We start from the raw sequence: 23,156 nt of genomic DNA on the forward strand, positions 1-23,156 counted from the left end.
TCATTAATATTTATAATATACAACTTTTATGCTTAGGTATTTATCCATGAAAATAAAAGTGTTATTTTCACAGGATTTATAAAACTAAATTAAAACTATTTCAGAATCTGTCATTGACCTCTTCAAATGATTTGATAGACTGAAGCTATTTAATCCTAAACGGCTATGAATATACAACTGATTGTATTATTCTACGAAAATATGCATGCGTATTTGAAGACTTCTAATTTGATGACCTTGAGTATAAAAAGAAAGAAACATAAAATCTATTTCATTTAGAGGTGTTATATGGTAATTAGCTACTAATTTATACTAATATCAATTCTAAAATAGCGATTTTCAATTTAAAACATTTTAATATTATTTTTAATCTTTAAGAGTACATATAAAAAGGTTTTCATTATCATCATAAACTTCCGTTCATTAATTGATTCTTTCACAGATGGTGCCAATAACTACACAGCTATTTTTTTTACATGACTCATCTAATTTCATCATCCGCACACCTTTTCTCGATATTGCATATTCCTAAAAGCAAGAATGGCAATAATTATTTATTAGAGATTCAGGATAGAGAAAATAATGAGAGCGATTTAAAAGGGGAAGTGACATCATCTATCAGATTCCCCTGGGGGCAAACGTATTAAAGATATTGAGATAGATTAGAGCTTAATGGTTTCAGTCACACATCCTAAATAGAAACGGAATCTCATCATTGAATATAGAGCATCATTGCCTAAAGAATAAAATTTGGATGTCATTATTATGTACTTACATTGGATTTATGTCGTCGGAAGTGCAACTACTCTTTTTTGCTAATCTGTTGGTTTCATTACAGGAGATTATTGGTATAATTGACAGAAAGCTATATTTCAGTATCTGTCATTGAACCGTCTTAGTCGTTCGATGGACTGAAGTTAACTATGCAGAGATTTTGTTAACTAGATTATCAGACTATTCGAGCAGCTTATTAAAATGGATCAAGAAATTTTGTTAACAACGAATTAGATGTTTATTAAAGGTTTTGATCAAATGTTAAAAGCTCCATGTTATTTTAGAAAGTTCATTTCCTTATTTTTGTTCTTTCTCTCAGTCATTGACCACTTATCTAATATAATATTTACTAATTTATAGATTATATATTTCTTAAGTGTAGAATGTTTTTATCATAAAAAAAACTTTTACATCAGCTGTAGTTTTCTGCATATAATGTTTCGTGTTAGGTATTTTTTTATCAATTTCCTCTTTCGTTCATATTAATTTAGTATGGTTATCATGCTAAGTTAGTATGAATTTACTATTTGAATTGCAGAAAAGTCATCTTCGTAAGTGCGTATCAATAAAGGAATTTTAACGTAACTTTTATTTTAATATCATAAGTGCATTCATAATTATTACATAAAATGTTCTAATAGAGATTTCTAATAGTTGTCATAGTTCTTTATATTCGCTAAACTAGTTTTATTCCTAACCTTAATTTATATTTTTAACCTTAATTTTATATCATAATTTATATTTTTGTAGAGACAATTTACATTCATTGTTCAAAAAAATAAAGCTGTGAAGTACTTTTTGGCTTTGAAACAATAGGAACTCTTAAAACAATTTTGCACTAATCTTTTGAATTTAATATTTATATTTTTAAAAAATTAATTTTTACAGCATTTATTTAATTCTTTAAAATTTTTCAATTTTCTTATGATATCAAAATATTTCAAAAAAATTATGAAATCTGTATTACAAAAAACGTTATCTTCATAAAAGAGAGAACACAGTTAAGTTGCCGAATTTAGAATTTTGAAGGAAAAAGTTATAAGGAGCATTACATTTTTCGCTATTAAATCAATTCTAATAGTTCCTTTGGATTTAAAAATTAAAATACATGTGCAAGCTATAATGCAGTACAAGCTGTATATTATAGCGTCGTTCTCAATTCTTGCTTATCATTCTCAATGCTTGCTTACAATTTTAAATTCTTACTGCGATTTGATTAACAAGGGCAGCAAGTATTTAATATTTGTAAAAATAGTTACGGTTGTGTAAGTTTCTTTAAAAATAAAGAAGTTTTCTCTCATTTTTAATTTTTTTTTTATTGAACCTGTTATATTCAGGAGCGATGTCGTTTAGAGGCATTTAATTTATTGTCGTCAATAGAGGCGTTTAATTTATTGCCACTTATTGTCGTTATAAATGGCAATAAATTGATGATTTTTGTTTAGATTTCATAAAGGAAAATATCTGGACTGCTGTCATGAGCGTTGAACGACTCCGTGGACCCTTTGATTTAAGTAAAAAGAAGTGAAATACTTTTAAATAGTTCCCAACCGGATATACTGATTTTAACCATAAAATAAAATTTCTCAACCTATTTTTTTAATCATCCATGCTTTTTCCTTTTTATGAAAAAACGCCCACCTTTGTTAAGGCTGCACGCCTATTCTTAAGCTGCTTGTATCAGTAAACTTCGTGAAATACGATGACCTTAAAGGCTGGGCTTTTTTCAAACATATCCATCCCACTAGGTAGCTAGATGGGAGGAAGAAGGGGGGGGGGAAAATCGACGAAAAAAAAAACGAAAAAACTTTTTTCTTTATCAGGTAGTCTAGTTTCTGCAAAGAGTAACACCATCGGTATTGGAAAAATCGTTTCCGGTCTCAGAAGGGGGTCTTTGATTGGTCAGGAAATATTCGCTACTTTGTTGTCATCGAGTAGAGTTGAGAGGTCGTTTACTGGTGCATTAAAAATGAATTGCCGAAGTTCCTTTTTCTCACACTGCTCAGGTTTTCAAGCTGTTAATGATCAGCAGAAGATACCAAGAATTTTTCTTTTACTTCCGAGGGGCCGAGGGGGTGTCGATTGCCTTTGGTTTTGTTCGCAATTATAGAATCTTAATGAACATCCGCTCTTCTTAACGTACCCTATTTTTGCGGTGTTCTTTATACGACCTCGTTTGTTCTTATTTATTTTGCTTCCACAACATGCAGTCTGGCTTGAGAAAATAAGTTTCTTGCTTTAATGAGCGAAAATGAGGTGACGCAGATTTTTGAGAATTATTCATTATATTAATGGATGAATGGCTTTTGGGTTTATTACTATTTTATTGTGAAAAGAAGTTAGTCACTGTAGGAATTATTATTTCTTAAATAAAAGTAATCCCTTGTTAGTCTTAAAATAATTGTTATGAGAATATTGTATTATTAATTTGAATTTCCGTGAAGAAGAGATTGTTTGGATTGGAAGCTGCAGAAAATTAACAAAACAATTAAATAGCTAAAAAATAATAAATTTAAAAACATTAATTATTTTTATTTCTCTGATTTTCAAGATTTTTGGCTGCTTGTTAGTTTTGAATTAATTATCTCTAAATATTCATATAGTTATAATTATTAATATATATAATGCTGATATTTTAGTTTTTGAAATAATATTTAATTTCTATCCTTTAATTTTTGATTTTTAATGAAACTCTATGATTTTGAAAATAACAATTTCAAATATTTAAGCAGAGTGAAAAAAAAAAATGTGGCATTTTCATGTTCTAGTTTGTTTGTTGTTTCATTTTCTTCTAGTTATGACGTAGAATGTCATAACTGGAAGATGCATAGGTTGACAAATGCATAGATTGAATGTGAGTCATATACAAAATGCATAGTTTGAATGTGAGTCATATGCAAAATGCATAGCTTGAATGTGAGTCATACAAATTGCATATTTATCTAAGACTCACATTCAAATTATTTGTCAATGTTGCTATAAGAAAATAAATAAAGGAACTCATTGTTGGATTATCCTGTGTCTTTTTTATTTTATTTTATTTATTTATTCATTTTTAATTTATATGAGTTTGAAAATTGATCAAAAGGTCAGAACTGATTCTGCAATGTAGAAGCAGTTATGAACATTTTAAAACATATTAATAAGGTACTTATTTACTATATATTTTAAATATGCAATTTTCTTAGTTTTGCGAAAAGTTTTTACAGCTCATAATTTTTTTAAATTTAGATTTTACATAAACCAACTTATGACTAAAACCAGGAAACTCTGAATTTTCTTTTGTATTGACTCGCCATGATAACGATAGTTCACACAATTTTATATGAACACATTTTATATAAATTCGAATTCAGTCAAAAAACCGTGATGGTTTTTTTTTAAATCCTCTCCCTATTTTTTATATGTGAATACACACATAAATTACTGAATTGAATGGAAAAAACTCACCAAAGGGCATCGAATTTGCCGATGCTGTATTGTACGCTAAAATACGATTTTACCTGATCTCATATTTTTGAATCAAAATCATCTTATTCAAGGCCAGTGAATTATATATACCTGCTCCCCTCTTTTTACCACTAGCATTCTTTTTATACCCCTTAGACAGATCTAGTATATCTATCTTATGTCTAGCCGATGTTTTGTGCGTGGTGCTTTAAGAATTTAGTGTCTCTGGTCCTGGGCCAGGGATCCATTTCTTCATTCCACCTTACCCCCAACCTGCAGTTGAGCAGGCAGAAACAGGAAAAAAGGTGCCGGAAAAAGGGTCGAAGGTCCCCCTCATCCGCTCCACTCAAAGGAGCGAAGGGGAAAAAATAGTTCCACAACATCCGCTGAAATCGAAGGTCCCACGGGAACTTAGAAATACATTGTATGTAATTTTGGGGATGTTTCGGCGTGCGGCAGGATACCGGCAGGGCGTGGTTGCTAGGCAATAGGAGGGAGGTGGGGAGATTTTTTTCCCCTGGTTAAAGTCTTAGTTGATATAGGGCCAATTTTGCGTGGGTGTTTTTTGGTGGAGTCGATGAGGATTTTTTTTTTCTTTATATGTCTGTGGTCCCGGAAGTTACAGGTGGGTGACTATTTTGTCACTATTGGCTATCTAAAATCATACGAATTCAAAAAATTTTTAGAATAAATTCATTTTTATTTATTTTATTCATAAAGAATATAAAGCATTAAAAAATTGACACGCAAAAACCACATTTAAAATCAACACAAAGAAAAAATATATATTACAAATAAACTTTATCATTTTTTTTAAAAGTTGGTATGTAATTTCTTAAATCAGTAGGTGAACAAAAACCTGCTATTGGCAGATTTTTGGTAATGTTACAAGCTATTTAAATAAGTAAATAAAGTCAAACAATTTAAAAAGTGTTGCACCTGTTGTTTTTCTTTGTTTATGTCAATATCTTTGCGTGCTATGGATTTCCTTGTGGGGGGGGGTATCATAGTAAGGTATAAAACATATTTCGCAATAATTATTTACTTGCGAAATAATTTCTGTTGTTCCTTTGATATTCTTCATTGAAAATAAATTCATTGAATGCATTTATTATCAGCTCAAAATGCCTAATAGAATGAATGCATTAATTACTGTTTCTAGAGTGGAGAGAATGAAGAGAAAGTTAGTGGATTAGTTTAAATGGCGCCTTTTGTCGTCATATTATCAAATTTAGTTATATTTTTTTAAATGATATCAATGGTGTTAAAACTAAATGATGCATTTTAATGGAACTTAATTTAAAATAATAATAATTAACTTTGGAAAGGTAATTCCGTGTGCAAAACGAGTATTATTTAAATATACGATGCTTTTTTTATAATATTAAGATACCTTGAAACACTTTAATATAACAGTGATGAGCTCTTTAAAACTTTGCATTATTAGTCAAGTTTAAATGCCTCTCATTATAGCCATATTCCAATAAAAAAACATCCAAATTAATAATTGATTTTTTAAACTCGTTTACTTGCGTAACTTTATTTTAGGACTACTCCGTGCCAATGTCCTAGTATAAAATGACAGAAATACATTTAATATTGTTATAATTTCTGTTAAGTTCAACTTTAAAAATTTTTAGCCACGAATAAATTGTAATTCAAAAATAATCAATAATTAATTAACTTATTTATTTTTGCAGTGTCATCAATATGCTATTTTCCAATCGAATTCCAAGGAACGTTTTTAACGCAAACGCAAGCGAGTGCAGCATATGGAGGTCACACAGTCACATATAGCGAGATAACTGTAGAAGTTGATTCCATACCTCCCTGGGGACGTTGCCATCGGAGAAGAGGAAACAATGTTATACTCAAAGATTCGTAAGTATTTGAAAAATCAGATAAATTTATCCAAATTATTAACTAGAAATAAAAATAAAATAAAAAATTATTTTGTGAAACTTTTAGTTGCGTTTGTAACTCGTGCTACAAATATTATTTGTTATTTTCAGAACGGGTGGTGAAGATTGTATTAGGTGCTTTCATATCACATTAAAATCCTTAAATGTTATACAGATACACACAGAAGGTAAGTTTATGTCTTCAGTTTTTAAAAGATTTTATTATCTATTTAAGCTGGATATAAATTAATTTGAAATATATGTGTTTGAAGCCCTTTATGAACATAAATTATTGGTTAGGTGTATATAATTTAAAACATAAATATTATAATATTTTGCTTTTATTTGTTGTGTTTTATTTTATTTTAAGAACTTTACATATAGAAAATGTGAAATTTAGAGTTTGGTCAAGAAATTACTGTGACAAAACCAATTCAATACATTTTTATTTTCTTTGCATGATATTTATGGATATCACAATTAGAGATTTCAGTATTTCTGAATTGAAAAAAAAAATGTATATATGAAATGCAAAAAACTATATATTTTAAAAATATTTAAATATTTTTGTCTGAGAGGACTATACTGTTATCAAATAAATTTATAGAATTAGATATTAGACTTCACGATAGAATTTTAGAAATCATATTTTACCATAAGTAAGGTTATAGAATCCATTTTTTAAAAATATTTTACATATTAGTTTCTTCCTCTAATTTTTATTCTTGTTACAATGGTTATAAAAATAGAATAGTTTAAAATTAAAAAAAAAATTCTCCGAAATGGTTATTTAAACCGAAGTAGAAACTTAAAGGTTGTAAAAAAATATTTTTTATGATATGAAATTAGTTAACTTTTTGATTAATTATTATTCCGTTTTCAAAAGTTTTATTTTAACATTTGCTGTATACTAGCATTGAAATGATTAATTTCCGGTTTTATTTTATAGTTATTTTTTGTCTTTGTGATTATAATCAACCTTAATGTAATTATATGAAATATAAACAATGTATCTGATAAATATTTATGTGGATTAAAAAAAAGTTAGACAGATTGTAATAATTGATAAATATCAATGTAAATCAAACAATTGACCACTGCCTGTTGCTAGATGACCTGTTTGAAATATATCTGATCAATAATGCTAAATGTATTAAAACAGATATCTCTCTGATCAGCAATGGGAATGAGGACACTTTGAGGAAATGGATTTTTATTTAATGGCTTTAAACACTTCATATTATTTTTAAAACATAATTAAGCATTGATTTTTGTGATAAATAATTTTAATTCCCAAAATTAATCATTTATTATACTTTTTCAATCAAAGAAATGTAAAGGTCACTTTAAACTATAAAACCTTTATATAATTGGTATCTTTCATGTACTGAACTTGGAAAGGATTAAAAAAGAAAAGTGATTATTGATCAAATCTGCTCTAAAGTGTTTAATTTATTGATACTTTTATTGTATGTGGATTGTGTCTTTTCTTTAAATGCATACTTATATGCACACTTTCCATTCTATACTTTAGTTTATTATAATTTCTGACGAGTAATGAATTCGAATACTGCAATCAAGAAACAAAAATTCATGATTCTATCATTTCGATTTTTAAAAAAATCAGTTTTTAACTTAAATTTTTAATGATGAATCTGCACGTAAATCAGATTGTTCAGAATCAATTTGTTTTTTTTTAATTCACTATATATTGCATTATGAGTTGAAAAAAAAAAAAAAGATTTCAAAACTCCAAACATTCAAGGTGAATTGAATAGAAATTGTATAAAAGTTATTAACCACCGTATTTCTATGATTGCAATTCAAATTATTACGATTATTTTATATTTATTTGAGCTTTATTTAATAATCACACATTTTCTATTTTAAATCAGGATTGGCTAGATGTTATACAAATGAAGAAGCAGCTCGAGCTACATGTCCGGATGAAAGAGCAGTTTTAGAGAGGAGATTCAAAGAGATCCTGCTCTTCCGTATGTACTGTTCGCTATATTAAGCAAATCCCATATCACTTTTATATTTTATTTAAGGTGTACGTACACACTAGAAGATCTTTTTTAAATTTTAACTTCAAAAGTCCAAATTTTTCACAGTAGGTCATTGATATATGGTTAAACTCATTTCAGTGAGAAAAAACCATATTACACTAATTATTAATTAATTAAATACTATTTAATGAGCTAATTAGCCTATTTTTTGAAACAAAATATCTTAAATTCTAATTTGTACAGACACACAAATCTAGTTGGAAATTATGCCTCATATTAGTCTTCATGTTGTTTGCCTCAATGAAGTTATAAAAATATATAGATTTTTTTTTAAAAAAATTTCATCAAAGATAAATAGAAAAAGCGAGATTTTTCTGTCATTTTAACTTTTAAATAGCTATTAAAAATTTATTTCTATAAATATAACTTTGATTGAAATATAAAACATCCGCTATTTCATACAGATTATTTTGATATATAAATAATTGCAGTTGGCTCATTTCTTGTTGAGTTATGATTGTTTGAATGAAGCAACATAATAGAAAAATAACATTCTTCATAAAATGAGCTTTAAAAAGCTGTAACAAGAGTTTTTAATGAAAGCTCCTCAAGAAAAATAATTATAACTCTAGAAATATTTCAAATATTAACAGCATCTTGGTATCGTTTGAAAGCTAATGGGTCAGAGAACATTATTAAGTAATAAAAAAATATTCGATATTTTGAACGATTTTCGAAGTTTCAAGTGTGTACATACACCTTAACATAAGGAATATATTTTGATTAGTAATCGGACAAAATGTATTGTATTTAGCTATCTTTCTTTACTCACAGGCAATCAGTTCGATTTATAACTAAAAAACAATTATAAGTGCAGTTTCCTTAACATTTATCTCTGATTCCTGTTTAAAATTGGATCTTTGATGTACTTTTGATCTGTAGTACTATACTAGAGAACAAAATAGTATAGTATCATTTTGTACTATAACGTCAGAAGCGACACTTTTTCCTAAGAGGTTCTGACTAATGACGTAGTAGTCTATGTGACGCATGGGATATGGCTCCGTTTGCCATGTTCGGTCTTATAAATTGAAATGAATTCGTTTTCGTTTTCCGAGTACCTTTTAAGTCAATATGTACATAGTACTATGAAGGTACTTGGGTTATTAACAGATTGCTACCCTTCTCCCTCGTCACTACTCCATTGGATTTCATCCCTCAACTCTCCAATGATGTCTGTCTAAAAGATTATTTCTGATGTTTAGTAAGGATGAATCCCTTAGCTGAAATTTTAAGTCTAACTCATTTAGGAGTAATCTTCTAATACTGCAGGTAATCTTCTTAGGTTTAAAAAAAATGTGTGCCAATTTTGTCCAAAATTGTCAAAGCAGTTAAAGGATCGAGACAATTTGTGTTCGAGTATTCTTGTAAAACTTCAGTTTTATACACATATATGAATTGAATTTAAAACTTAATGTAACTAGTTACTTCAAGTTATATATTAAATATACTAGCTAAAAAATTATTTGGCTCCGAAAACCGCTGTGTTTATCCACTCCTAATCTTAACCGTTCTAGTCAGATCAAGGCCATCTGGAATTTTATAAACCATTTTAATTACATTTAAAGAAGCTTTATCATGACACCGTCAAGTTTCAGCCTTATATGAATGACCATGAACGATTGAAAAGTGAGATAGCAAGCAGATTTATTATTCTTTAAAAGGAAAAAACTGTGGGCGTAAAAAAAAAAAAAAAAAAATCTAGAAATGTGGTTTATCTCAAGTGCTTAAGAAATCTCTTACAGAAAATTTGATTTAAAAAAGTGTAAAAACCTAACCATGCGTTATGGGATTGTTTTTAAAAATTTTATATATTATATTTTATTTTTGAGTTCTATCAAAGATAATCATAAAAAAAAAAGTCGTGGTATTTCCTGAAAATCATCGTAGAATTTGAATTATCTACTTGTACTTTAAGAAAAAATGAATTTATATAGCTTACATTCTATCATCTATTTTATGATGGTAGAAATGGTAGTGAATTTGAATTAGTATTTCAAGGATTACCTGAGTGGAACACTGTTCTTAACTACGAAATTACTTAATTGCTGGCATGTAATTTATGTCATCAATTTCTGTTTATTTGGACAGTGATATCAAATTATATTATCTGATAATTAGTTCTGAAGTACGTTTTTCAGGAAGCATTCCTGACTATATCATAAAAGAATATATATTAACTCATTTGCTTTTGGGTTTTTTTATAATCATGGTACCATTTCTTGAAAAGTATATGATTACATTCATAATCAACAGCGAATATCTTAAATATATTTGTTAAATATTGCATTATTAGCACTATTTAATATACAGTATATTCTTGAGTATTCGGCCTCTTGTGGTTGAAGGGCAGACCGGATAACAAAAACGCCGGATAGAGCGGAGTTCAATGAACTCATTTCACCAATACCAGAAGACAAAGTTTTTATACCAAACGTATGTAATAATACGTAAGCATAATATGCGTTTTCTCACTTCTTATTGAGTACTAAGTCCTTTATTTATCTCAAGCTATGTAAAATGTGAACGCGGCCACTGCCCGGTGAGAAGCAGTTATCGGTAACGTGTCGAGTTAAAACATAAGACTCTGTACTGGTTATATATGTTTATATACTGCACTGCACATTTCAATAATTTATTAGAGAAAAAGTAAGTTAACAGATATAAACAGTTTACATTTTTACATAAATTCTGTAATACCTAACTTAAATATAGGAAATATAAACATAATGTTAAAGTAAATCGTAGTCCAAGTTATTAAAAAAATTTATTCAAACTGATTTTATTTTTCATTGATAAATGATTGCACGGATACGAAAAGGTAACCCTAAGATAAGAGTCTAAACTTACAGCTTTTAGCTTTTTTGAAGAAAAGCAAAAAAAAAAAAAAAAATGTATATATACGCTATAAAAACATCAAAAAATAAAAAAAATCTAGAATGTCATGTGTTTAATAAAACTAAGTTAAAAATTATTTTATAGTGATAGTATATTTTTATAAAGTTGTATGTATGGTATACTATACAAAATGAACATAATGATTAATAGATGACTGCTCAACCCTTGTCTTCCTTATTTAATTACGATAAAAGAAAACTAGGCCGGATAGTACGGAAACCGGATAGTCGCGAACCGAATACTCAGGAGTGTACTGTATATTCTTTTATTTACGCTTTTGACATGAAATAAAGGCCTATTGTATTTGTCAAATATTAGATTTAATTGCTTCTGGACTGAAGAAATTGTCTGACGTCTGAAAAGAAATTAACTAAAATATCATGTAATGTAAATTTTGCTTTGATTTTATACAGAAATGACGACAAAGAACTTAATAATAATAATTTAGATAAGCAATTTTCTCTTTCGGCTACTATTTTTTTTTCTCAATTTTTTTTAAATCCTTCTTTTAAGGAGACGACTTTGCTTATAAAAAAGATAATGTACTCAAAGTTTAATGAACGCTGTCAATATTTGCTATTTTTATATCTCGGCTTTTTTACGAGCTAATTAAAATACGTTCTTTATCTACTGCTTTAATATTTACGCTCAAATATCTACCAGTTTTTTTAGAACAGCCGTCCTCCAACCTCAAAGACTTCTTTACCATTTTTATCTTCTATGCATCAATCAGATAAAATCATGCTTGATCTAACATAAATACATTACGAGAAACACCAAGACTACTGCATCAATTGTACAATTGTCTCGAAAATTCACCGTAGGAAAACTACTTCTTAATAATAGTGAATCTCTTATCGTGTGTATACAATGAATGGAGACACAACAGAAATTGCGTTCTAAGTAATGCATTGCGGAAGTGATATTTCTTTTTTCATGAGGTGCTCTTTGTATTTTTGCAGGCAAGCACGAGCCGGCGACAATGATGACGGTAGAGGACCTGTTCTGCCCAATCAGTGGCAGGTTCAGGTTCACGTACACTGCGAACCACGGGGAGTTCCAGTGTGAGCAACCCTTCTCCGAGCTGAGTAACTGTCCGAATGGAAATGGACTCAATGTCAGATTCCGACAGTGTGCCTTCCCAGATATGAGTAAGAATAGGCTTTAATCTTATGTCGACAACTAATTCTGTAATGCCTTGAAGAAGGCAACTCTGGTGGTGCCCGCATTGGGAAATTAGTCTTTCTTCATCTAATAATATGATTAATTACATGAAAGTTATTGATTTTATAGTAAGCTTATAATTATAAATTAAGTAACCAATAAACGAATAAAAGAATCAATTATCTATCTAGTATATAATTTTTTTATGTAAACATTGCATTTTATTCGATTTGTGATTGATAGATAATGAGTCACCTGACCGATGACATTTGAGATTTATTTTGCCAATATTGTTTCATATATTTAATGAAAATTATTATTACATCGTAGTTAGCATTTATATTGCACTTGATGATGAAAGTGGGACAAAAAGGAAAAAATAAGGCTTTAATGAACACCAAATTGACAGCAAATGAATTTAAAACAATTTTATTTGTTAATTTTACTTTTAAACACATCATTTGGAACACATCGTAACGGAAATTTTTCGTCTCTCTAGCAATCGTCTGAATATCTAAGTAATAAACGTGTTAGCCCTGTATTGCTTTTTAAAAAATAATAATGGGTATCCAACGAGACCGAGAGAGAATTTGACAATTTGAAAAGAAAAGCGGATGTGAAGCTGCTAAGTTGGCAGCAAAATGATGAATTTTATTCAGTATTTAAATATTGGTGATGCCACCAAATAATGTCCTCACTATGTGGCTTTCAGTTTTGAATCGGAAGTAGGCCCATCGGAAAATGTATGTTCCCATCATGGAAAGATTAAACTTCCAGCATCGAATAAATGCCCTGTGGATTTTAAAACCTTGTTAGTTGGAACTGATGAACATCACATACATTAGCAGACAACGCCGGGGTTGACGATTGGAAGTGAGCAGAGGGCGAAGCTCCTAGTCAAATATAAAATTTTTTTTCTTAATTAAACTTTAAAAAAGAACCCTGCTCGTTTGTATCTGATTATCTTTCAGTTTTAAATAAATAAAAAAATTAAATCAGTTTTTGTATACCTGAAAATTGTTAGAGGCTTATTGATTGTAGGGATTACATTTCTAAGAGAACTGCTGATTATTATTATAAAATAAATAGACTAAGAGATTAAAATTTTAAATATTAATTTCGATTTTCTTCATATTTTGGGATTACGCTGGTTCATTTCTTAATAACTAATCATATTTTACTACTTTTTAGAGGTAATTTCCAAATCTTATAATCGGCTTTAAAACTTGGAACCATTCTTAATTAAGAATCTGTTATTTGTTAGAAGAATAATAAAATTGATACTTTTACTATAAAATTACATTTTTGCATACATTTGGAGGGAAAATATTAGACCATCCAAAATGAATTTGAATTTTATGAATTATCCACGAATTATAATCATAATTAATCAGTTAAAAATCAATATTAAATTAGGTGCAAATAATGCATATTCGTGCAAATACTATCGTGAAGGAAGTTAAATTACCCGTGATCAATTAGACAGTGGAAGAAGAGTGGAAGAAAAGTTGACAAGAAAAACTGTTATTTAAAACACGTGTTGCGCAGTTAGAGTTGCCAATTTATGTGAATAAAAAAGTTTATTTTTGTTTCTGTCTGAATGAATCCGGAACTCTTGCCAATAATTACGTTTCCAATCTAAAATTTAAATCAGCATGAACGTTTTTCTAATACAATAATTTTTGTAGGAAAATGTGCAAGTATAAGACATTTGCTTTCAGTCTTATCAACAAATGTGCTTACACTGTTTTCTTAAAAAAATAACCCTTCTTCCGTTGTCTAATCGATCACGGCTAATTTAACTTCATTCACGATAGCATTTGCACGAATATACATTATTTGCACCCAGTGGACAGGGTCAAATACTGTTCAAGAAAAGCGTCATCCAACTCATCACAATCGCCGGAAACGTATTATATTTCCGTATCAAACTGTGAGCCATGATAGTGAAAGCCGTGAACTTGCCACCTGTGAGTGGTGAGAAAAACTTCTTAGCATCTATATTAGCGATGAGATCCTTAGGGTTGAAAATCATAGGCCACTTCGTCTTGATTCAGATTTCATTACGAATTAGAGTATAAATCTCTCGAGATGAGTCAAGAAGAGCCTCTGTTCGTGACAAATGTAACGTGACTAGCATGCTGATTGGTTGATTGTTTGCTGCTTAAGAAATTCAAGGCACGAGGCTGTTGTCATGTTGGTGTTGTATTTATATTTAGCTTCTACTGGGCGGTTATTCGAATTTTGTTTCTTTATGGTAATGTGTAGGTTTTATCGTTAGATTCGAAAAATAGAAATGAAACGGCTGCTAGTTTTAAACGTTCCCGAAAAGATGAATGTTAGTGATGATTGATGTGGAAAATATTGTTCAGAAAAAATAATGTAACAAAAAATCATTTTCAAAAGTAAGTAAATAGATGACTTTAAAGATTAGAATCTTTAAAGTCATGCTATTTGCATAGCTATTTTTATTTAATTTTTTTTAAAGGAGCAGAAGGCTATCTTTTATTTTAGAAATCCATCATGTTTTTAACATTTTTCCGCGTATTCCCTCAATAGATGCAATGTTAAAAGGTGAAAACGATTAAATTCTGCTAAGTAATTTTGTTTTCATCCTATTCAATGAATTATTGGAACTTTTCTAGGAAATCTATCAATATGTTTGAAATAATGTTAAAGTTTAAAAAACTAAATTCAGAAATGAGTTCCTATGAAATGCTTAATTTAGGTTAATAATTATTAAATAAATTATAAAAATTTAGAAAGCCCTTAAGCTGTGAAATTCATTACTTAAATAAAAAAGCAAATTTCTGTCGGCAAGCTGGAAAGCAACCTTTACATTTAAGTTACTATCTGGTAACATAAATTATTAATGTTAGAAATAGTGAATATAATTAATATTAGTCAATATTATATATTAGTTAGAAATAGTGAATATTAGATCACTTTTCAGCCCCTAACTTCAAAGATATTGCAGGTATCGAAAAAATTTAAATACAAAAGTTGTTTGTTTTAACGAGGCGCTAATTTGGTTATTTGGATTTATTTTTCTATCTTCAATATTAAGAAAATTATAATGAAATTGGAAAATTCGACCCCCCCCCCCGTACCACCATTTCCACTCCCTTTCAGATAGATGACCCATTTACGAACTCATCCGATATTTTTTTCGTTTCTAACAAAATATTCCAAGTCGATTAAAATCCAAACAAAATTACTTTAACTATCCTGTTCAAAAGGTAACCCGAGAAAAGCGTTATACGCATGTGTGTGTGTGTTTAAACTTTTTAAAGAAGGGTGGTTTTGGATTCTAGGGACCATGATCGATGAAGAAATGAAGAAATTTTCCATTGAGAATCATTACACTAGGCAGTCTTCCTAAAGTAATCTATATAAAACTATATATTATTATTTTTCAGGCATTCAATTTTTGTGCCTTGGTGACTGGGCTGGACTGAATGGCGAAAGATACATTGCTTTAATGGATTTGAGAGATGAACCTCAAGCTCGACCCAAGTACAGATGTGGAGTAAGTGTATCTTTTGAGTTTCCATTCTCTACTTAATATGAATTCCGAATTGTTTCTGTTTAATTTATGAGGAAGGACCATCGAAACAACAAAGGAATGAAGAAGCAGAAAATAAATGAAAGGACGACAGATTAAATTTATAATACAAACAAAAGCGTTGAATCTGGTTCAAGGAAATAGAACTCCTTTCATATACACTTTGCTCAACATGATTCATATCTTACGAATGCTACTGGCTTTGAGATGAAAACGAGTCAACTTTTCTAAATAAATGTGTTGCTCTTTTTAATAATTTTAAAGCATGGGACGATATAAAATTAGGGAATTTTCTTAAATAAGAAAAAGTGTAAATGCATTCTATTGAAAGAATTTTGAAACTATCATCTTTATGATACTATCTATGTATAATTCTATCGCTGAATTATATTTTACAAAATTTAAGATTATTTTATTTTTATATGATAAAATCTGTTGCAAACATTCAAAGAATTGTGATAATGATGGCGGTTTTTTTCTTTTAGCTATATCGCAAAGATAAGACTACTGGTCGTGTGTATGTCTCTTTAGCATCCGATTCAACCTGTATAAATCAACTCACATCAGCTACTGTTGGATATGAATCACTGGTACTAAGTCCATGTAAGTAATTTCCTTAAATTTTTGTGTTTGAGCAATTCACTAATATTACATTTATTTGATTGGTTTTATATATTTATTATAAATTGACTTGTCATAAATAATAAAATTTAGCATGCGGAATAAATTATTGTCATTGGTTAATGAATTTCACCATGACAATAATTTATCGCTATCGCTGATTTGCTATCGGCTACACATAGCCGATTGCAAATCAGTAAAATATAAAGATTTTTAAAATTATATTATGAAAGAATTGCATTTTGATCATACAGAATGCACCAGGAAATATACACAGATTGTCTTTCCTCATCATATATGGATTTGTTCATTCATATAAGTTTTAAAACTGTTTCTGTTCGTTATTACTGAAAAAAACGTATTTTAAAAATTTGAATTTGAATATTTCTATACATATGTAATGCTATCATTACTGTTTTTCATTGTCACCATACTTAACTTACGGCATGCTCTCTCTCTATGTATATATATATGATAATTACAATGATTTAAGTAAATTAATTTTCTAATTTTTATCTTAATTTAATCCATATTAACGTCATTCTTAGATGCTCTCTTATTTCCTGATCCAATTTCCACTTTCTTATTTAATTAATTCTGCGCGTACTCTATAAAACTGCTGAATTCAGCAGGTTTCTCACACTCTGAGCGAAGAGATAAAAATCCCTAATGTTTACAACATTCTTTTAGATTTCTAAAACTCCCTTTCCTAAATCTATACTTGTTAAAGAAATCCCTATCAAAATCTCATAGTAAAACCATTAAAGGGAAAAATTTTAGTCTCTCCGGTTCTTATATTAGAATGTAAACATGTAAACTGACGTATTTCTTACCACTTATTCTTTAATTACATAATTTCTTTAGTCCGTAAATTATGCCTCCCGTGTTGAAATAAATCGAAGTTCTAAAATTTCAAAAGTTTCTTCTATTTAGCCACGCATCTGCCAGAAAATGTTTATATATATATATATATATATATATATATATATATATATATATATATATATATATATATATATATATATATATATATATATATATATATATATATATATATATATATATATATATATATATATATATATATATATATATATATATAAGAACCGGAGAGACTAAAATTTTTCCCTTTAATGGTTTTACTATGAGATTTTGATAGGGATTTCTTTAACAAGTATAGATTTAGGAAAGGGAGTTTTAGAAATCTAAAAGAATGTTGTAAACATTAGGGATTTTTATCTCTTCGCTCAGAGTGTCCGGCCAGCATCGTATAGATATCGTAATAATGTTTAGGGACATTTTGTACTAATAAGGACAGTGAATTTCAATGTTTATACACAGAATATTGTCTAATAGCATACGATAAATGCCTCATAATCAATATTTTTTTATCAAAATAAAACCGCTTAGAAACTTCAAATGCAATATTTTGACAATGAACTTGAGAAACCGTCTTTTGTATTAGTATAGACAAAATATAAAAAACCAGATCTTTGAAATCTCACAATTAGTTAAAATGAGAAAAAGCATTTCATTGAATAATTTCTTTTATTTTTAAGAGATTTTTTATTTTGTTTTTTTAGTACCCGACCGCAGTCTTCCTGCCCAGGTGGAGGCTGCCCACTGCCGCTTTCCTGAGTGGTCGCAAGGCCAGTGGGAGCACTTGGTGGTCAACGGCAATTCTTTCCAGTTCAGGGACCATACTCTGTTTCAAGACATCACGGGCCGCTGCATTCTCCGGGAAAACACGACGCCCAACGACAGATTCATTGTGTATACGGTCACACAGTGGTAAGGGGACACGCTTCGTTTCACCGAAATACTCTCTCTCTCTCTCTTTCCAAAAATATCCTTTAACAAGATAATAATTTCTGCGTTTCTGACCGAAAATGTCTATTCTATACAAAGATCTAAAACTGATCGTATGCAATTTGTATTGAAGATGACGAACAGTTCAAAAATAATGTTATGCGTTATTATAGAGATTATTTTAAAAGGCCCTTACGATGAAAGAAATATAGATAAGAGCTGATATTTATTCTTTCAAACATTTGCAGATATTTTTGTTCGCATTTGCAATATTCAATGTTTGCTTTTCCTCTCTTTAATTCATAATTCAGAAATTCCAGAAAAAAAAAAATAACAAATATTTTTAAAATGTTTCTTGCATTTGATTTAGCTTAACACTTTTAATTAATTTGATAAACGATCAATCCAACTGCATCAAGATCGTATTTTCTCTTTCCACATCAAAAATAATGCAAATTTGAAAGTGAAAAAAGTCAAAATTTTAATTATTTATTATTTTGTATAATTAATTTTTATTCTTGTTTAATCAGTTGAAAGTTAATTTCTTGAAACTTCTGTATTCGATGACAATGGAAAACTTTTACTTTGTTAATTTTTAGAATATTTATTTCATTTATTGCACGTTTTAATATACCATATCTTAATAATACCAAATATTAATGCACTGCTTAGCATTATAAAAAATAAATATTATGTTGATTACGGTTAAAAATAATTTTATAAATATGTAAGCATTACGTAAAAAAGGCGAAGAGATTTTCCTTGAGGTCTGGATTTATTATTCATCTTTTAATATTTAGAATCTTGCTGGCTAAAAACTTTTAAATTTTGTTATTGTTTAATTATTGAAATTTGTTATGTTGTTAAATTTTAAACAATTTTTGAATTTTAATATTTTTTTTGCAGTGGCGAAGAAAGTTACAATTGCATTTGGTTGCAAAGACGAGCGCCAAATGTCATGGAATTTCAGTTAGGTGAGTTCATTGAAAATTCTTCTATCATGAAAATATTAAAATCCTTAAAAGCAATTAAAATATGAAATCGATTGTGTGTCCATCATTTTGAAATAGGAAATAAAAATAAACGAAGTTAAAATTGTTTTAATTATGAATAGAGGTGAGACAATCAGTGATTGTTAGAATGGCTGATTTATTAAGAATGTATCAAAGTAAACATTTTGTAATTTTAGATAGGCATTATTGAATCAGTATTTTATTTGTAGGTGTGGAACCCAGTAACACGTATTCAGAAAGTCTGTGTCATGACCAGCAGTTCCCTGGTGAGGCATGGATTACAGAAGGAAGTAAGTGATTTTTGAGTGTTCATTTCAGATAGCATTTATCATTGAAATCCCTCGATACTATTTATATCAGATTTATATTTTATCTCATTTTCTAAACAATATTTAAATGACTTTCTTTGAACTTATCAAAGTAAATTTTTAATAATTTCATTTTGTAGAGGGTCGAGTCTCTTTATAACCTCATTATGAGGTAGATGAAAATAATAGACGAGTTTTGGGAACAGTTATTCAATTATTTTCTAAGTTCCACATTTCACAAGGCAAAACAAACACAACATTCACTCAGAATACAATCTAATAATGACCCCCAAGACAGTTCATGGGAAATATATCTTGATGTTAATTAGATAACGCCATCTATTGTATCAAAAGAGAAGGTAGTATAGTTGTGTAACCGCTACAATTTATAATTTATTTGCAAAAAATGAAAATAGGTATTGTATGAAAAATGATAAAACTTTATTTCGTTTTGCATACAGTACCAGTTTTAATCTTTTTCAAATAAATTATAGATGAAATTATTGAAAATTTGTTATTTGATAATTTTTATTTTTAATCATTAATTATAGTTAACAATAGTCATTATGTCATTTAAATATTGTTAACAATAAATGCACTCATGAATTTCTATTTATTAAAATATTTGTGTATAACTTTTTAAAAATAGTTATCGACATCTTGTGCAGTTCATTATATCTTGTTTGGAAGTCTGATGAACGTTGTATGTGAGGTGCTTCGTAACTTTCAGATGAGAGAAAGAATTTCCCTTTTCGAATTTCTACCTGAAATCAGCTTGACAACTTCAGATTCAGAATTACATTCAATGTTCATTACGTCATCAAATTTCAAGAATCTTCTGGGAAAATAACCCATAATCCTTTGAATATAAAGTTAAGACTGTGAATTAAAATTTATCTATCTTTTTGCAGTCACATATTGCTCAGATCTGCACATAATTCATCGCCATGTTCATATAAAATAGGCTGGAAATTCTCTGCTTAGAAATTTTTATTGCAAATGATTTGATTAATATATTTATTACTTTTTCCAGGATTGCATAAGATTCAGATAGCTGCTTGCCCAATAATGGGAGACTACACCGGCGAGGTTCCAGGAACACACGGTTTATGTGCCAAGGTATCATCCGATTGCAACAATCCCGACATCATGTTCTATACCGTCAGCAATTGTGAAGAACGCGGACACGTTTACGAAGGTGAGCTGAAAAAATTAACTTAATTCCCTCAAGGCAGTTCATTACTATGATATTTAGAATTTTTTTTATTTAATATAAAATTTGCAGTCATTGACAGCAAAGTAATGACAAAGGTTTCTTCAAAGTATTAAACTTTTGGCAATGTTTTGATAAAAATTAGCTTTTATAAAACTGAATGTAAAGAAAATCAATTTGAACTCTCCCACTGTTTTAAATATAATGATGTTAAATCTTAAAATTGATATATATTGCAAATGACTCTTAATTTATATGATAAAATAAATAACACAGCATCACAACAGCATAAGTCAGATAATGAGAGAAATTTCTAGGGTTGTCATAGACCATTTGTGCATTTTTTCTCATAGTGGTTGAGTGGAAACAACTCTACCTCACAGTATTGCTTTATTTACTAGAGACGCTAGAGTCTGTTTATTTATACGGCAAAATCTCTTACTTCTACTCGTTTTGCCTCTCAGGTTTTAAATAAAAATAAGATAGCGCTGTCAAATTTAAAGATTTCTTTTTTAAAAATTTCAGTATATAGAAATTTCGATATACAGAAATATGCATGGTGAGTTTTTCATCATTTTATTACTAAAAATAGTTTTGCATTGCGGATTTTTAAGGGCCATGAAAATTAAATTATTAAAGAAATTTATTTTAAAAATTGTACAAATATGTATATCATTTGCAAGTATTTTAAAAATGTATTAAAAAATGTTTGTCTTTAAAACTAAATTTGACGTAAATATTCAACTTCAGAGATTCATAGAACAGAAGCTAAGAATAATATTTGACTCACCGACAGTGTTTATTGCTTTTTCGTAAACGACTTTATGATGGTACTAATTTCTACTGCCTAAAGAATTGGTTAAACAGTTATTTTTGGTTCAGTTTTCAAACAGTTTTGTTTAACAGTTAATTTATATTTCTTCTTGCAGTTGGAAACCAAGATCTTATTTTGACTGCAAGAAAGCATATACAATTTTTTAAGTGAAAAATTTTGATTAACATAAAGAAATTTAATTCTAAAAATAAGAAATTATTCATTTAATAAAAATGCAAGATTCTTGAAAAAGTTCGTAATTTGTAGACTTTCTATATATCGAAGTTCGTTATATAGAATTTGCATCATTTAAAAAATTTCTTACTTACTTTACTTTACTTTTAAAAGCGATAATTTTGTTTTTAAGTAATTTAGCTTTAGAATCATTTTATCTTGGTAAAACGTACTGAGAAAATGGGGAAATACGTTTCTATGATTCATAAACCGAATCGCTTTTAATGCGTGATCATGTTGTGCGGCTTTTCCAACGGCCTTAATCCAGTCCAGTTTCTTCTCATTTAGCGGAATGTTAAATGACCTACTCTCAAAGAACCGCACTCTAAAACAGCAAAAGCACAAAGTTTTGGTCTTCTAATAACAGCTTTTGAACCTATCTTTCCCGGATGTATTTACTATACAGGCATTTAATCATCAGGCAGGATATCATCTTAACATCCGGCTTCGTTTGGATGTTGTATCCGGTTCTTTAAAAATCATGAACTTTGATAGAATACAATAAAAGCAGACGTGTTAAAAATTCCTTTTTATGTTCTAGTGTTGTTACTATCAGCATGTTAAGAGATGTTTCGTCTAGTAATTGCACGTGTTGAAGCACAATCAATACCTACTCTCTCTCTCTCTCTCTCTCTTTCATTCTAATCTAGATTAAGCTCAGTGATAGTTCAAGGATTAATGTCATTCTTCGTAGACTTCCCCTCCACTATAATGTATAGAAAACCTATTAATTATTTTTATGCCGATGAAGCTAATGGGTGTAATTACGTCGCAAGATTTTGTGCATTAAAATCTTAGTTGTTAATAGAATGCTTTTTACTTTCTTTCACGCAAAATACAGAGGGAATAACTTAATCATCAAAAACTTCGAACTCGAAATGTTGACATATCTCCACGTTCCAATCCTCCCTATATTAAAAAAAAAATACCTTTTTGGCAATATGTTTGTTGATTCGTGAACACGACAACTCAAAAACATTTTAAGCCAGAAAAAGGAAATTTGGTGTGCGGATTTACGACCAAATTTGTAGATTTCTATTAATTTTGAACGAAATCCAATCACAGAAAATTTGGCTGACTGGTTATTCAAGTGTAAATGAACTTGATAATTGCAAAGTGCAAAGAGGCAGATAGATGAAAATTTGTTACACAGATTTGGCATCTAAAATTTGAATTCTTATCAAATTTTGAACCAGATCTTCCAAAGAATTGACCATCTGTCGGTCTGTACTTTCGCATGCACGTAAATGTTATCACTTAATGACTTAAATCAATGAAATTCGGTTTACTATCTTATGTTTATACTTGTAGTTCTATGTCAAA

The 23,156-nt window shown here is 29.0% G+C and overlaps 1 protein-coding gene across 1 annotated transcript in view; it reads left to right on the forward strand.

Moving 5' to 3' along the window:
* Positions 1–23,156, forward strand: part of LOC129964062 (uncharacterized) — a 69,833-nt gene that overhangs the window by 30,681 nt on the left and 15,996 nt on the right. The window contains exons 2-11 of the mRNA XM_056078735.1: positions 5,925–6,105; positions 6,237–6,313; positions 8,021–8,119; positions 12,055–12,243; positions 15,676–15,785; positions 16,307–16,424; positions 18,026–18,233; positions 19,158–19,225; positions 19,474–19,554; positions 20,606–20,770. Of these exons, the coding sequence (XP_055934710.1) occupies positions 5,925–6,105; positions 6,237–6,313; positions 8,021–8,119; positions 12,055–12,243; positions 15,676–15,785; positions 16,307–16,424; positions 18,026–18,233; positions 19,158–19,225; positions 19,474–19,554; positions 20,606–20,770 (1,296 nt within the window). The remainder of the gene's footprint in view (positions 1–5,924; positions 6,106–6,236; positions 6,314–8,020; positions 8,120–12,054; positions 12,244–15,675; positions 15,786–16,306; positions 16,425–18,025; positions 18,234–19,157; positions 19,226–19,473; positions 19,555–20,605; positions 20,771–23,156) is intronic.

The sequence above is a fragment of the Argiope bruennichi genome, chromosome 3 (genome assembly GCF_947563725.1).
Source record: "Argiope bruennichi chromosome 3, qqArgBrue1.1, whole genome shotgun sequence".
Taxonomy (NCBI): Eukaryota; Metazoa; Arthropoda; class Arachnida; order Araneae; family Araneidae; genus Argiope; species Argiope bruennichi.